The 17602-nt window shown below is 45.4% G+C and overlaps 1 protein-coding gene across 4 annotated transcripts in view; it reads right to left on the bottom strand.

Annotated features, from left to right (window-relative positions):
• Window positions 1-7251: 7251 nt before the first annotated feature.
• Window positions 7252-17602, bottom strand: part of AKAP12 (A-kinase anchoring protein 12) — a 123204-nt gene continuing 112853 nt past the window's right edge. For all 4 annotated transcript variants that reach the window (XM_050786224.1, XM_050786225.1, XM_050786226.1 and 1 more), the window contains 2 exons: window positions 12154-17195; window positions 7252-10073 (listed from right to left, as the gene is read on the bottom strand). In XM_050786224.1, the coding sequence (XP_050642181.1) occupies window positions 12166-17195 (5030 nt within the window). In that variant the 3' untranslated portion in view covers window positions 7252-10073; window positions 12154-12165. The remainder of the gene's footprint in view (window positions 10074-12153; window positions 17196-17602) is intronic.

Genomic DNA, 17602 nt, shown 5'->3' on the forward strand with positions numbered 1-17602 from the left:
GTGTCTGCCTGCTATGCCTGCTATGTGCTCTCATTTACTCCTTTTTTTTTTTTTTTTTTTTGAGGCAGAATCTTGCTTTGTTGCCCAGACTAGAGTGCAGTGGTGCAATCTCAGCTCACTGCAACCTCCACCTTCTGGTTTTAAGCAATTCTCATGCGTCAGCCTCTGGGGTAGCTAGGATTACAGGCGTGTACCACAATGCCCGGCTAATTTTTCTATTTTCATTAGAGAAAGGGTTTCGCCATGTTGGCCAGGCTGGTCTCAAACTTCTGGCCTCAAGTGATTTGCCCACCTCAGCCTCCCAAATTGCTGTGATTACAGGCATGAGCCACCACATGCACCCGGCCTCATTGACTCCTAAGAGTCCTGTCAAACATGTTTCCTGTTTTTTTAGATGAGAAAACTGAGGCCCAGAGAGGCTAAATAACTTTTCTGAGGTTACCCAGACAAATAGAAACAGCCAGGATTCAATTCCTCATGTGACTCACTCGAAAAGCAATGCTCTTTCTATTACTTCCCAATGTCATTAACACCCAATATATAAGGTTTGAGCAGTACTAGGAAATTAACAGATCCCGTGGCCAGGCGCGGTGGCTCATGTCTGTTATCCTAGCACTTTGGGAGGCCAAGATGGACAGATCACTTGAGCCCAGGAATTTGAGACTAGCCTGGGCAACATAGTGAGACCCTGTCCCTACAAAAAAGAAACACAATTAGCTGTGTGTGGTGGTGCGTGCCTGTGGTCCCAGTTATTCAGGAGGCTGAGGTGGGAGGATTGCTTGAGGCTGGGAGGTCTCAAGGCTGCAGTGAGCCATGATCGAACAACTGCACTACAGCCTGGGCAACAGAGTGAGACCCTGTTTCAAAAAAAAAAAAAAAGAGAGAGAAATAAAAAGAAAAAAGGCAATTACCTTGTGCAATTGACAAGCCTTTCATCTTGCCAAAAAAAAGAAAGCTCTGGGCAAAAAGTGCAAGGCATGGCTTTTCTTGTTCATCTGGCCTACTTTCCTGTGTTTGGCTTTAGATCTAGTTTTGTCCAAATTATACTAAAAAGGAAAAAATATTTTCCCAAATATGCAAGCATTTCTATGAGCTAGAAGCAATGGTGGCAGAGGAAAAGGGAAAGGAAAAACGTTTTTACCTGTTAACCTCTTTATTCTGTCATTAAGGAAATTCACTTATTATAGCCTTTTCATAGCTTTATATTACCACAATGGTCCTCAAACTTCAGTGCAACAGAATCTCCCAGAGGGCTTGATGAAACAGATAGCCAGCCCTGCCCCTGCAATGTCTCATTCAGTGGGTGTGGTGTAGGGCCAAGAATTTCCAGCAGATTCCTGGGTGGTGCTGCTGCCGGAAGCCATGCTTTGAACAGCACAGTGTGACTAGATCGCTTCTACTATGATGCAACTCCCCTGTCTTGGCTCTACTTGCTTCTCAGAATTCTAATAAGCAGAGGAGCTCTTGAAGGGCTATGAGGGAATTTGTGCCGACTGTGGCATGATTCTTCTTTTGTAGCAAGGCGCTCCTTAATGAGATGTGGGCAAGGTGCAGATCTGTGTGTGGACCCTTAGAAGAAGTGTGTTTGGGAAGCTCTGGGATTTATTCTAAACCTCCCTGTCTTCATTCTCAATGCCTTCGTAATCTGTCAGTACAGAATAAAATGTAGTGGAAAGTAACAAATACCCTAAATTATTTTTAAAGAGGTCACCTGTACGCTCTTCCTTATTATAAGGAAGACAAGGATCCTGATGAAAAGATGAAATGATATTAGGTAATTTGCCAAAATCACACAACTTAATTTTTTTCAGACAGGGTCTCGCTCTGTGCAGTAGTGTGAACATGGGTTCACTGCAGCCTTGACCCCCTTAGGCTCAAATGAGCCTCCTGCCTCAGCCTCCAGAGTGGCTGGGACTGCAGGTACACCCCACCATACCCGGCTTTTTTTTTTTTTTTTTTTTTTTTTTCATTTTTTGTAGAGACAGGGTCTCACTACATTGCCTAGGCTGGCCTCGAACTCCTGAGCTCAAGTGATCCTCCCACCTTGGCACAGTGCTGGGATTACAGGCTGAGCCACGGTGCCTGACCTTCACACAGCTTCTTAGTGGTAATTACAGAGTTCAGGCTGCCCAATTCCAGGGCCCTTTCTGCTACCATCACACGGTGTAAGAAACTTTTCCTAGCGTTTTGCCGTTTCTATTTTTTTTCTGTCTTTTTTTTTTTTTAAATGAAAATGGACTAAAGAATTTTTTTCTCTTTCCAATTAGGTAAGAGATACCCACAAGCAAAGGTCTGAAGGCAGCCAGCCAGAGAGAGCCAAGATACGGAAACATACACAACCTGGGGAGACAGGAGTGATCTGGAAGAGACTGCAGGTTTGACCCCCTCCCAACTCCAGTCCCTCCTCCCAACTTGTCCCTCCCTCCCTCTGGAGATGTGCTAGCAGGCAACAAATGTCCAAAGGCAACAGGGAGAGGAAAGAAATGTGCCTCACACACAAAGTGGACTGTAGCTTCTAAATAAGAGCATGTCTGAATACAATGTATAATTGGGCAATTTTTTTTTGAGACAGAGTTTTGCTCTTCTTGCCCAGGCTGGAGTGCAACGCTGCGATCTCGGCTCACTGCGATCTCGGCTCACTGCAACCTCTGCCTCCCGGGTTCTAGCGATTCTCCTGCCTCAGCCTCCCCAGGAGCTGGGATTACAGGCATGCGCCACCATGCCTGTCTAATTTTGTACTTTTAGTAGAGACAGGGTTTCTCCATGTTGGTCAGGCTGGTCTCAAACTCCTGATCTCAGGTGATCCGCCCGCCTCGGCCTCCCAAAGTGCTGGGATTACTGGCATGAGCCACCGCACTCGGCCGTCTTGTGCAATTTTAAGGAAGATCAGTCCCATTATTCTGAATCTACCAAAATATTCAGGAAGACAGTAGCAGTCATCAGAAGTCACTAAGTTGCTTCTGGAGGAAAGTTTTATCAAAATCTGTCTTTCTCTTGCAGTTACCAATATTAATGCTTTATGGTACATTTTGCTTCCTCGTTTATAAAGCACTTTCACAATGGGAAAATCTTGTGACGTACAGTCTTTAGTTACACATTCTGAAATGAGGAATGGCTGAGACAGGGCAGGTGAACTCTTTCTCAGTCACCAAGCTGAAGTTTGCACATGAGATATTAAGAAACGATGCAAACATCTTGTGGATTGTCTTCTATGTGTTTCTAAGGACACAGAGAAGGCAAAAGAGTTGTTGTTGTCTCTCTGGCCCGAATTGTTTGTGAGACCCGTATACTGAGCTGCCAACTCCACTGACCCTTGGATATCTCTCAGGCTTCTCAAATTGCCCCACGCTTATGTCAGTATGTGCCTCCATATCCAGGTTGGCAATCCGGAAACTTCATTCTTCACCCCACAGTTCCCACAGCAGATAATCAGGTATCACGCCCTGTCAATGTGCCTCCTAACAGCTGTTGATCTCACCCACGGATCTCCAGCCAAACTGCTCCTACTTTAATATAGGCCATTATCAGTTCTTGTCTGGATTATCCTCTTTTTTTTTTTTTTTTTTTTTTTTGACGTGGAGTCTTGCTCTGTGCCCCAGGCTGGAGTGCAGTGGCGCGATCTCGGCTCACTGCAAGCTCCGCTCCCCCGGGTTCACGCCATTCTCCTGCCTCAGCCTCCCGAGTAGCTGGGACTACAGGCGCCTGCCACCTCGCCCGGCTAATTTTCTTGTATTTTTAGTAGAGACGGGGTTTCACCGTGTTAGCCAGGATGGTCTCGATCTCCTGACCTCATGATCCGCCCGTCTCGGCCTCCCAAAGTGCTGGGATTACAGGCTTGAGCCACCGCGCCCGGCCCTCTTTTTTTTAAAACTTTTATTAATTGTATTATTTTTTTTTTAGAGATGGGGTCTCCCTATGTTGGTTAGGCTGATCTCGAGCTCCTAGGCTCAAGTGATCCTCCCACCTCAGCCTCCTGCGTAGCTGGGACTACAGGTGCATCCCACCACACCCAGCTTGCCTGGATTATTCTAACAGTGTGTAAGTTAACCTCTTCTCAACCTCCAGGCCTCAATTCTCTGCAAGCTAGATGCCACTGACATTTTAGGGAGAAACATCTGTCTCATGCAGGGCTGTTCTGTGCCATGCAGGATGTCAAACATCTGTGGCCGTAACTCATTACATACCATAACACCCTAGCCATTGTGGTAACCAGACACGTGGCAGCACATCGGAGGTGGAGAGTGGGATGTTTCACTAGCCCGACACTGAGGATCGCTACGGTAAGAGGATTGCCTCTTTTCCCTGCTATATTATTTCAATGACTTTGTAGGATAAATCTCACATCTTAAAATGCCCCCCTGGCCATCTCTGCAGTATCTTTTCTATAGTCTTTAAGAAGGACCTAGTTATGTTTAGATTTCAAATACTAGAGGCAATCCCATCTGCTTTTCTGGGAATTAGGTAAGCCTCCGAGGCTCACAGGGATAAGTAGGATCAAGCACAATGTGGTTTTAAAATTAGCCTTATTTAGAGTATTGCCTCTTTGTTCATTACTTATACCTAGTTATTTGAGATTATTGAAACAAATAGAAAAAGGAAGCACAAGGTTAAGAATTAGCACTGGGCTTTAGTATTCAATATTCTTTTGTGGGCACATTATACTTAGGTCCTCATTTCATCGTTTAGGAATTGTTACTCTACCTCTGGTCTCTAAACATAGGGGTTACACTTAGTGAAGCCTCTCTTGAAGGTTACATGTTAAGCTACACTTCTCCTGTTAAAACTTTTAATGTCGACAGGGTGGGGTGGTTCACGCCTGTAATCCCAGCATTTTGGGAGGCCGAGGCGGGCAGATCACGAGATCAGGAGATCGAGACCATCCTGGCTAACACGGTGAAACCCCGTCTCTACTAAAACTACAAAAAATTAGCCGGGCGCGGTGGCGGGTGCCTGTAGTCCCAGCTACTCGGGAGGCTGAGGCAGGAGAATGGTGTGAACCTGGGAGGCGGAGCTTGCAGTGAGCCGAGATCGTGCCACTGCACTCCAGCCTGGGCGACGAGGGGGACTCCATCTCAAAAAAAAAAAAAAAAGAACAAAAAAAACTTTTAATATCAACAAGTGATAGAAGAAGAATATGCACAGTTGCAAGATGACCTCACTCATAACTGTAATACTACAGTAAAGATGTCTCACACATGTAATCCCAACACTTTGGGAGGCTAAGGCAGGAGGATGGCTTGACTCTAGGAGTTGGAGACCACTAGCCTAGGCAACATAGGGAGACCCTGTCTTTACAAAATATAAAAAAATTTCCGGGCATGGTGGGGCACGCCTGGGGGTGTTGTAGAGGCTGAGGTGGGAGGATTGCTTGAGCCAAGGAGGAGAAGGCTGCAGTGAGCCATGATCACATCACTGCACTCCCACCTGGGTGACAGAGTGAGACCCTTTCTCAAATAAACAAATCATGATTATTTTCACCGCCATGCTATCTTCAAACCCTCGTTAGCTTAGCCAAACCTGTGTTATCACTTCAAAGTCTCAGCTTTCTCATATTAAATGAAGGGCTCAGCTTATTTTCCTAATTCCAATTATATAGGTTGGAGACAATAAGCAATCTGTTAGGAGAAGCTTGCATGTGTATCAAAGTTGTACCAGGTTGTCTGTGACCAGCAGATGCATTTCCAGAATCTCATTAGAAATGAACAGTCATGGCCGGGTGCAGTGGCTCATGCCTCTAATCCCAGCACTTTGGGAGGCTGTGGCGGGTGGATCAGTTGACGCCAGGAGTTCAAAACTAGCTTGGCTAACATGGCATAACTCCGTCTCTACTAAAAATGCAAAAATTAGCTGGGCATAGTAGTGGTCGCCTATAGTCCCAGCTACTCAGGAGGCTGAGGCATGAGAATTGTTTGAACCTGGGAGGTGGAGGTTGCAGTGAGCCTCAGTTGCACTACTGCACTCCAACCTGGGTGACGGAGTGAGACTCTGTCTCAAAAAAAAAAAAAAAAAAAAAAAAAAAAAAAAACGAGCAGTCACGTTGTTTGACTGAAGTCATAAGTCTCTGATTCCAGAGAGCGTCCTGCCCCATGCCCGGAAGGAAGGAATTCGAGCTCAGAGAGACCAAGAAGAATCTAGACAGACAGGCCTTGCTGGGTTTCCCCACTAAGTCTGTTAGCATTAGATCATATCCTCTTTGTCCAATCATATTTCTCCACGTCCATACTTTGTTGAACCTATGCATTAAACTGAACAATTTCCCCTGCATTTTTGGGTCCTCATTCTGAAGGCTCCTTGGTACACATGAATACAATTTGTATGACTTTGTTTTAAAAAAGAATAGGGCCAGGTGTGGCGGCGCATGCCTGTAATCCAAGCACTCTGGGAGGCTGAGGTGGGTGGATCACTTGCGTCCAGGAGTTTGAGACCAGCCTGAGCAACATACCAAAACCCCATCTCTATTAAACATGTATGTATATAATTCTTTATTCTTGACTAGGATTTCAAAATAAAAACATAGAATACACTTTGAGGGGCCAAGACAGGAGGATTGTTTTAGGTCAGGAGCTTGAGACCAGCCTGGGCAACATGACAAGGCCCCATCTCATGGTGGCACATGCCTGTAGTCCCAGCTACTCAGGAGATGGGAGGATCCCTTGAGCCCAGGAGTTCAAGGTTACACTGAGCTCTGATGGCATCACTGCATTCCAGCCTGGGTGACAGAGCCAGACTCCATCTCTGCAAAATATGAAATCAAAATAAAAATAAATGTTTAAAAGTTAAAGAAAAAAAGAAATAGTCATGTAGATTTGAATTTATGTGTCACTGATTTTGTGTTCGGGTTCCAAGCTCTACTACTATCTGGGAATCCCTGAACTGCCTCCATTTCCTTTCTTACAGAGTTGGAGAAAGAGGTTCTAACTCTGGTTCTGGTTATTGGTTGGCATTTCAGAGAAGGTTTGTGTGACTATCCAAAAACTGGACATAAAACTTTATATTGGGGAGTCAGAGGTCAGCTAGAAGATTAATGAGATTCTAATTAAAGGAGCCCAGGACCTTTGATCATGAATAGAGATCTTTGTGGATTCACACCTATCCTAGATACATTCATTCCAAACTCTCACGATGCTCTATGAACAAAGGGTGCTAAGTAGTTCAAAGCAGAGCTTAAATGGATGATGAATATCACAACAGATAAGAGAAAAGCAATCAAAACTGAGTCAGAGTGAAATTACAGAAAGAAAATCCATGGCATTTAATTAGATTGCATTTTATTTAGATAAATGAAAATTTGCCCCAAACAGAACTAGGAATCAAATATTGTCTTGGACTAGAGGTAATTGCTAAGCGGGAAGCTTATATTGAAAACTAGTATTTCCAGCCCTTGACTATCTGTAGTTCCAAACATCAAAGGAAAATATTGGAACAATTTATCTATGTACAGAGAGGCAACTCATGGGTACCATAAGCAAAATAACCTGAGGGGGAACATTTGATATTACAAGAAGTGGCGAGAGTTTACAAGTCTTGCATTGCTTTCTATTGTACATGGCTCTGTAGTAATGCCAAAAATAACAAAATGTAGGCACTTGCTCTGACTTCTGCAGTTTACATTAGATTATTATGTACCTCATAAATTAACAGCAGCTTTAGAATTATAAAACGGTATTGTATTTCATGCTACTGTTGGTGCTCCTCTTGTTAAAATAATGTTCTCAACGGACATAGATATAGAGCTTGTACAGAAGTAACTCTGGGCACATCCAGATAGTACAAAAAGCAGTCATGAAGCAGCTACTCATGGAATCTCAACTGTGATAGCCAGCGAGCACCTGGCCACAGGTGGTAGGAAAAGACAAACACGGGTGGAATTTAAACAAAAACAGCAATTTCCCACAAACTACACAAATCTTTAATCTGTTCAAAACAGCACAGAATGTCTTCTTGTCATAGAAAGGAAGTCAGTATGAATTTGTTATAAATTGCTGTCATTTCCAAAACTCTTTAGTTGATGTTCAGAACTAGACACCAGCACTTGGATTTAAATCTCAGTTGGCACCCCCCCCCCAAAAATTATATATATATATCTCCAGGAGGATATATATATCTCAGAGGTTTTTTGAATTTGGGGATTTTAATAATGATGCATGGGTAGCTGTTATATATATCTGAGAATAACTCCTAAAAGGTGACTTCCAACTATAAACAAGACTATACACTGCTATCATGACGTGTTTTACTAATATGGCCAATTATGTATGAAGTTAGATTTGTTAGCATAAAAGAAACTACTTTCAGTTTTAAAAGCAAACTTTCTTTCCATTAAAACTAGGCTTTCCAGCTAATCGGCAGTCAAAATTCAAATTCTCAAACTGCAGTACCAAGTTTGAGTAAAATCTAGAAAGCTATATGCCAGGCCAGTTCTATATGTCAAGAGTAGATAAGTGACACTGTTCTTTGTGTGACAAATTGTCTGACAAAACCCTTAATGCAGGCTGAGGCAGGAGAATCACTGGAACCCGGGAAGTGGAGGTTGCGGTGAGCTGAGATCGTGCCATTGCACTCCAGCCTGGGCAACAAAAGCGAAACTCCGTCTCGAAAACAAACAAACAAACAAACAAAAAACAAACCCTTAATGTATGAGCATGACTCATCATTTTGACGTTTAAAAAATTTTCCAAGATTATTTCAGGAAAGGCATTTTTACTATTAAGCCTTCTTAAAATTTCTTTCTAGAGACATTTGTTATTGTTTGAAACCAAAAATATTAACACAAAAAATTTGACATTTTCAGGAACTACCAGATGGTAGAATTGTAGCAAGAATGTCAATCTGAAAAGCTACTGGTTTATTTCAGGAAAAGCATCTCTGCCATTGCTTCCTCTGAACACACAACTCAAACCAGTGAAAAGGGCTTTCATGTAATGACTACATCAGAAAGTTCTAGCTTATCAATCCTTGTCTTCATCATTCTAATGTGGTACACATATATCCCAGGCTTCCTGGTATCTAATAAAACCAGCAAATCTAAGTGAAGCAAATATTTTATTTAAATCAGTCGTCAAATCACAACTTATCCAAATCAATGTGTTGCAACATTGTTCTTAAAAGAATGGCACAAATATGGCACAAACACAATCCAGTATTTATCAAAATACCATTTGTAAAGAACCTGACTTATTTCATGCTGTGTGTGAATGCAGTCCAGCATATAAGAGTACAATCAAAAACTTACAACAATTCTTTTCTTCATAACATATAAAACATTTCACTACTTTGCCTCAGGATTAAGCATACTTATCAGCCCAAACAACCATAACAAGTAGGAAAAAGGATGTAAAGTTAATTTGCTACCAGAATATAACTTCTTTCGAACCTCCACTGGGTTAGAAAGAAAAAGTTCCCAATGGCAATAAAACATTCTGTATGTTTCAAAATGCTTTTTAGTTTTAGCACACCGTGCGTAATAGGAAAGTGACCAATTTCAGAGTGTCACTAAATATGGACCTCAATCATTAGTGAATTTTAAAGAATTGTACCTTGATCAGGAATGTTACTTCTAGGAAGCTCTGTTTTTCGCGGGTTATAACTGAGGCTTAAAGCTCCCCAAGGCTGCGCTATGGCACATGCCCCGTCATATACTGTGTGATACAAAAAGCATGTAGTATCCTGCACATTTCCTTAAACATTAAGAAAAAAATATACAATAGATACAGGAGGAGGATTACTTAAAACATACATATAAATACATAAAGAATGATACTCCAGTTTGAGAAGCAGAACCAGGTATTGCCAACTCCAGTTCCAGGTTAAGAATTTAGGACCGTAAATCAGAATTTATGTGGTTATCAAGGGAAAATAGTAGGTTGGTCTTGGGAAGAGGAAATGTTAAATGGCTCTAGCTCCTGATGAAGCCTCAGGATTGTCAGGGGCTCTCTAGAAATGACATCAGTTGATGTGCCTGCTCTCCAATTCTCGAAGTTCTGAAATACTGGTCTTCAGTCTCAGCAGCAGCGTTCATTTTCTTCTACTACTTGTCTTCACATTCTGGTCTTCCAAATAGACAATGAGTTTAACTGTAGGAGGAGGAGAATCAGCGTGAATAAAATCTCCTTTTTCTCTCTCATTTATTAACAACAGGATAGTTGTCAAAGTGACCTAATAATACCATAGTTTAACTACATTAAAGAAACAAAGATGGGGCCAGGCGCGGTGGCTCACGCCTGTAATCCCAGCACTTTGGGAGGCGAGGCGGGCGGATCATGAGGTAAAGAGATTGAGACCATCCTGGCCAACATGGTGAAACCCCGTCTCTACTAAAAATACAAAAACAAACAAACAAACAATAAACAAAGATAGGGCTGGGTGTGGTGACTCATGCCTGTAATCCCAGCACTTTGGGAGGCCAAGGCAGGCAGATCACTTGAGGTCAGGAGTTCGAGACCATCCTGGGGGAAACTCGTCTCTACTAAAAATACAAAAATAAGCTGGGCATGGTGCATGTGTCTGTAATCCAGCTACTCGGGAGGCTGAGGCAGGAGGATTGCTTGAACCTGGGAGACTGAGGTTGCAGTGAGCCAAGACTGCGCCACTGCACTCCGGCCCAGGCGACAGAGTGAGACTCTGTCTCAAAAACAAAACAAAACAAAACGAAGATGGGTTGGGCACAGCGACTCACGACTGTAATCCTAGCACTTTGGCAGGCGAAGGCAGAAGGATTTCTTGAGGCCAGGAGTTTGAGACCAGCCTGGGCAACATAGCAAGATCCCTGTCTCTACAAAAAATTTAACAATTAGCCGGGAGTAGTGGCATGCGCCTGTGGTCCCAGCAGCTACTCAGGAGACAGAGGCAGAGGCAGGCGATTTGCTTTAGCCCAGGAGGTCAAGGCTGCAGCATTTCATGATTGCGCCACTGCATTCCACCCTGGGTGACACAGCAAGGCTCTCTCAAAAAACAAAACAAAGATAGGGCCGGGCGCAGTGGCTCACGCCTGTAATCCCAGCACTTTGGGAGGCCGAGGCGGGTGGATCACGAGGTCAGGAGATTGAGACCTCCTGGCTAACATGGTGAAAACCCGTCTCTACTAAAAATACAAAAAAATTAGCCGGGTGTGGTGGCGGGCGCCTGTAGTCCCAGGTACTCCGGAGGCTGAAGCAGGAGAATGGCGTGAACAGGAGGCGGAGCTTGCAGTGAGCCAAGATCACGCCACTGCACTCCAGCCTGGGTGACAGAGTGAGGCTCTGTCTCCAAAATAAAACAAAACAATACAAAACAACAACAACAACAACAACAACAAAAAACAAAGCTGGGGAGGGTCTTGTATTATGTTACACTGCCACAAAACTAGTGGCTGCAAGTAATGAACACAGTGAGGGTTGGTCATTATATGCACTGGAAAATTTTAAAAAATAGTTGTTACTACTGCTAGGGGGAAAAAATCCATTTTTTTGGCAGTTTAATATAAACCCATTTTGGGGCACTAGTTTTTTTGTTTTTTTGTTTTTTAGATGGGGTCTCACTCTGTTGCCCAGGCTGGAGTGCAGTGGTCCTATCTCGGCTCATGGCAACCTCTGCCTCCCAGGTTCAAGCAATTCTCCTGCCTCAGCCTCCCGAGTAGCTGGGATTACAGGCGCCAGCCACCACGCCCAGCTAATTTTTATATTTTTAGTAGAGATGAGTTTTCACTATGTTGGCCAGGCTGGTCTCGAACTCCTGACCTCAGGTGATCCACCTGCCTCGGCCTCCCAAAGTGCTGGCTGGGATTACAGGCATGAGCCACCATGCCCAGTTATTGGGGCATTAGTTATTTTTTTAAAAATTCAACAAGTTAGTTGAGTGAACACAATGTATTTCTTATGCCTTTGGGTCAAACACGCACATGTGCACACACACGTGCCCTTTTATTTTCTTCTAAAGCAGTCACATTAGGGGGTAAAACAAGGCCATTCTTTTCATAATATCGATAAGACTAAATGGCATTTCAATGACCAAAAACCATGAAACTATCCTATATCTTTGAATCTAGTTGATAGTTATTTTCTTCAACTGAAGGTTCTACATGAAGGCATAATTATTTGCTCCCGATTCCTTATATAACAAATTTGCCATCTATTGGCATAAAAGAGAAAAATTGTCTTAGAAGAAAAAGAAGCTTACCTGCATGATGTTTTAAGATTCTGTAAGTTCGGACTTTGCAGATTCTCTCTCTTGTTTCTGTACCTCCTCCTGTGCTTGGGTTGTGATAGCTTTATCTGATTCACTGTGCACTTTTCCTTCCTGAAATTCTGCTTCCTGGGCATCTTCCTTCTCTTTTTGTTTTGGTCCATTTGTATCTGGGGACTCTTTGGTTAAGCCTCCTGAGGCATCAGTATCAACCAGGGCTGAGTTCTGGTTTTCAGGGTCATCGACATCACCACCTTTTTCATCTTCTTTTGGTTCAACTAGTGACTTCTCTATTCTTTCCGCTAACAAGGCATGACCATCATCTTCTGGCACAGACTTTGTTCCAGCTCCATCTCCCTCTTCCTCAGATGGGAGGACGACCTCTTCCAGCTGCTGATCATTTACAGTGGAACCTTCTATCTCAACAGTCATGGTCTTCTCTGAGGCTTCACTCATGTCTTTGGAAATATCAGAATGTGCTTGTCCCACTGCGGTTGACTCTGACTCCTCTTTGGCTGAAGCAATTTGTGTTTCATCCTGTGCAGAGGCCTGAGGTTCCTCTCCTTCTTTCTCTGTTTCCTGCCCAGCATCCTGGTTGTCAGCTTTTATCATGTGAGCTTGTGTCTGTAACTCAGACGTCAACATTTCGGTGGCTGTTTCTTCTGTACGTACAAACTGGTCAACGGCTGTCTGAATGATGTTTTGGACAAGTTTACTGCTTTTGGTCTCAAGCTCCATCCCATTTTCAGGCTCTAAATCCTCCTCAATTGCTACACTCACTTTGACCTCCTGGCAAGCAACCTGCTCACTGACTTCATCTGACTTCCACTCCAGTGATGTGGTTTTCTCTCCTTCCAGGTCGGAACTTAAGCCTTTTTCGGTAGTGGCAGGTACTATCACTGGTGTTGATTTTGCCCGACACTCAGGCCCTGCGGGCACAGCATCTTCCCCTGGATGAGCGGCAAAGTCTTCATTTTTTTCAGAGCATTTCTCTTCCAGAACTAAATGTGCACCTGTAGGCGCCAACGTTTCACCTGTTTCTAAAATGTTGACAGTTTCTCCTGAGACCTTTTCCTCCTCTGCAGCAGCTGTTAGAGTGAATGATGCCTCAGAGCTCTGAACTTGAATTTTGGTGCATGCTGCCTCCTCTTGACCTCGGCAGGGAGGAGGGCTTCCTTCCAAACTGCTGACTTCCTTTGCCCCGTCTATGATGGGCACATTCACTGTCTGGAGGAGTTGCTTACTGACCTCTTCAGATACGGTAACAGCTGTTTCGTGCTCAAGTTTCTCTTCATTCACATGGGTTGACTCTGCTTCCATTTTCTCCCTTTCGACTTGAATTACCATCTCTCTCTCCACGGGGGATGGAGCGGACTGAGCGTGACTCTGCAGTTCAAGGGCATCATCCTTTTTACATTCAGCTTCTTCTGTCCCTTCATCTTTAAGGGCAACTTCAGTGACCTTTTCCTGACTGACTGTTATGGCTGTGTCTACAGACCCCTCAAGTCCTTCGACAAATGGTACGTCTTCGGTTTTCTCATCAGCAAACTGGCCAGCCTCTTGAGTCTCCTCAGTTTTCGACAGAATGGGTACAGTTTCCACCGACACCCCTTTATCTGTATGCTCTAGAGTGTCTTCCATCTTTGATTGTTCTTTAGTTTCTTCCTGGAACACAAAACTGGAAGGTGCTGGAGGCCTCTCTTTCTGTGCAGGAACTGCCTCTGCTTCTGTGCCCCCTGACTGGGTACCAGATGCGACCTCATTCTCCTCATGGATCTCCACAGTCTTGTCTTTCTGGGTTGTGCCTGGCGTGTCAAAGTCTGCTACGGGGGTGCTTCCATCGGTCTCACTGTCTGTAGGGGTTTCCGCCGAGTCAGGGGGAATAGCCTGTTCCATCACCATCTCCTGTGATTTTACCCCAGCTAAGGTTTCAGCTTGACAAGTGGTGACAAGCTCACTGGACTCCATGCTCTCTGTGACTTGAGGAGCTTTTTCAAAGCTTTCTGGGGTGGTCTGCCCCATCACCTTCCCTTGTGTAAAAGGCTCAGTTTTTGCCTCCTGAGCATCTACTTTCAACACTACATCCATCTCTTTCTTCGGACCCGGTGCTTCAGCATCCTCTTCTGGTCTTTCTGCCTCTGCTCTCTGCACAGGCTGAAGTGCGTCTTCTGGCCCACTGGTGCCAGGCAGCAGGGATTCCTCTTTCACTTTTTCTGCCACTGCCAGGAGGACCTCTTGAGTCCTCCTCTCTTGCTCTTCTATGTCAGGTACGCCACCTTCCACCTCCTGCACTGGAGTGGCCTCCTCCGTGGTGTCTGGGGAGTCGGTTAACTGGGAGACTGCTGACACCATTTCTGTGGTCTCTTCAGCAGCAGATGCTTCGGTTCCTTCTTCGGCACCCAATGGCCCTGCGGTTTCTGCAGCTGTCACAGCTTCGGGGGTCAATTCCGCCTCGCTAACGACCGAGTTGCCCCGGGTCGCTCTGTTCTCTGGCAGAGGTTCGCTAACCATGGGGGTTTCTTCTTCTGCAATTACTTCTCTTTCCAATACCTCCCCAGTTAACGGTGTGGCTTCAGCTTCTCCTTGTTCAAGAGGTTCCGTCACTGAAGCAGATATCCAAGAAGGAGACCTTTCTTCAATAATGGTAGCTGCCCTGATCCCGTCAACGACAGCCGCCGCCATTGTATGACCCTGACTCTCGCTGAGCTCCTTGGACACCTCAGCGGCTGCCTTCTGCTCGGGCTGCTCTGCGCTCTTTTGGGCTTGCTGTGCCTCCATTTTCTCCCTTTCTACAGCGTCATACTCAGAAAGAGGGACCACAGCCGGGACATCAGAGTCATCTTCGTTGGCCCCTGCTGGCCCTGCGTCTTCAACAGGGGCTTGTTCTTGTTTCCCATCTGGCCTTTTCTTCCTTCGTCCAGGAATAAACTTCTTGATTGAGACCCAAGATTCTTCTTTCCCGGGTTCAGCATCTGGAGTGGAATGTTCTACACCAGACCCAGCTATGGAGTCTTCGCTCTTCTCTTCCAGCTTGGACTTTGATTTTTTTCTTGGTGTGACTAACCTTTTAAATGACTCCCAGGTGGAAACGCCTTCCCCTTCGGTAGGGCTTCCAGCTTGCTCAGGGGAGGAACTTCCCTGCCCTGGATCATGTTCTTGGGAACCAGCAAGGATCCCGTCTGTTCCCGTCTCTTTGTCTTTTCCGGCCTCATCGGCTTTCTGGTTGTCTCCTCCCATTGTTTTTGGTCCCCCTTCCTCATCAGAAGAGGACCCTTTCCTTGCTCTTTTCTTGGATGATCCCACACAAATTAAAGCTTCCCAAGATACTGAGGTATCCACCTTGCGCTTCGGTTCTTCTGGCTTTGGCTCTTCCACGCTCCCTTTCATTTCTTCTTGCATTTCAGAGGCTGCGCTCTCGGTGGAAGACAAGGTAGCGCTCTTGACCTTGTCCAGCTCATCTTCTTTATCACTTTCCGAAGGCCGTCTAACACGCTTCTTGGGCGTCACCATCTTTTTGAACGACGCCCAGGGAGTGACACCTTCTCTTTTTTTCTCTCCATCGGAAGTAGCTCCTTCTTCAGCTTCCCCATCCTGCTGCACCTCGGCTAAGCCCTTCTCCAGACACGTGATCTCCTCGGGCTCCTCGGGGGAGGAGGCAGAGCTCTCGCCTTTTTGCTCCTCGTGGCTGTCCGGAGAATCAGCTGGAACCTGAGTGTGCTCCCCTGATTCCTCATCTCCTCCTCCTCTTTTCCCTTTCTGTTTCTTTCCAGAAAGCTTTTTTAAGCCAGTGCTGGTAAAAAGCTTCTTTAGTGGACTTCCCTGCACCTTCGTTCTCTCCTGTGATGACAGCATTTCCACCTCACTCACAACGCCTTCGGCGGGTTTTGACAGCACCTTCTCATCAGGACTGAGGTCAGCTCCCTGTGTAGGGTCCTCTCCGGAAACACACGTTTCTTTGAGCTTCACCAGCTCCTTGGCAGGTTCGGCTTCCTGAGGTTCTGCATTCATTTCAACCAATTCTTCAGCTGGCACAGACCCTGCTGTTTCTTCCACCTCCATTTTCTGCTCAGTTCTCTCCTCCACGGTGCTGACGTGGACTTCGGCTACAACCTCTTCTTGGTGGACTTCGATTTTCTCATCAAACACTTCTGTCGCCAATGGAGCGGGTTTCTCTTCAGAAGGACCCTGCGAGCCACTGACTTGCTCCTCCGAGGGCAGCTCGACTTTCTCATACTCAGCTGATAACCGGGGCTCGTGGGCACTTTCCGCCAGCTCCTGTGGGTGGGCTTGCTCGGAGGCGGTCAGTTTCTCGGAGTCGGCCTCTGCCTTTCCGTTTTCTTCTGTGTCAACTTTTTCTGGCTCTTGTTCCTTTTTCTTCTCTGAAGCTTCCACTTCATCCTCCTTTGGCTTCCTGAAACTGGTCTTTTTTCGCCAGCCAGCCCAACCTTGAGTGAAGAATTTTTTGAAGGTCGATCCCGTGTCACTGGTCACGGGACTCGTTGGAGATTCTGCAGACTTGCTGGGTTCTTTTTCTTGTTTCTCTTCTCCTTCCTCTTTGCATTCCTCCACCATTGCTTGGCTAGATTCGGCTGGAGGAGAAATTTCCGCGTGGCTTTGCTCGCGCTTCAGGGTCTCTTCGGGTTTCTCTGTAGATTGTTTGAGTTCGCTTTCTTTGGATGCTGCTTCTCCAGCCCCAAGGTTGGGGTCCTGGTGGTCGCCAGCCCCTGCTGCTCCTTCCCCTTCATCTTTTTTCACAGTGAGTAGCTGGACAGTGTCAGGCTTCTCTGTTTTATCCTTTTTCACAGTGAATTTAAAGCCAACAAACTTAAACACCTTCTTAAATCCAATATCATTAGCCTGGGACTCAGTGGGTTGTGTTAGCTCGTCTAAATTGCTTTCTGAAGAAGGAATCTGTTCAATTATTTCAGGTGTCTCCTCCTGCCCATCTTCTGTGACGTCTTGAACAACCGCTGACTTAGCAGCCATCTCCTTATCGGAGTCTCTTTCGCTCACATCTTCAGAGTCTCTCTGTCCAACTATTAACAAAAAGTGGGGGTGGGGAGAAGAGAAAAGGTGATTACAATTCGAGAAAATTGTTTTTCTCAGACAGGGCCTCACTCTCTTGCCCCAGCTGGAGTGCAGTGGTGTGGTCTCAGCTCACTGCAGCCTCAACCCCCTAGGCTCAAGGAATCCTCCCACCTCAGCGTCCCCAAGTAGCTGGGACTACAGGCACATGCCACCATGTCCAGTTAAGTTTTTTATTTTCTGTACAGAGGAGATCTCACTATGTTGTTCAGGCTGGTCTCCAACTGCTGGGCTCGAGTGATCCTCCTGCCTCAGCTTCTCAAAGCGTTGGGATTACAGGTGTGAGCTACAGTGCCCAGCCCAAGAAAATTAATTTTTTTTTTTTAATTTTTTTTTGAGATGGAGTCTCGCTCTGTCG

This window comes from Macaca thibetana, chromosome 4, assembly GCF_024542745.1.
Source record: "Macaca thibetana thibetana isolate TM-01 chromosome 4, ASM2454274v1, whole genome shotgun sequence".
In the NCBI taxonomy this organism is placed as follows: domain Eukaryota; kingdom Metazoa; phylum Chordata; class Mammalia; order Primates; family Cercopithecidae; genus Macaca; species Macaca thibetana.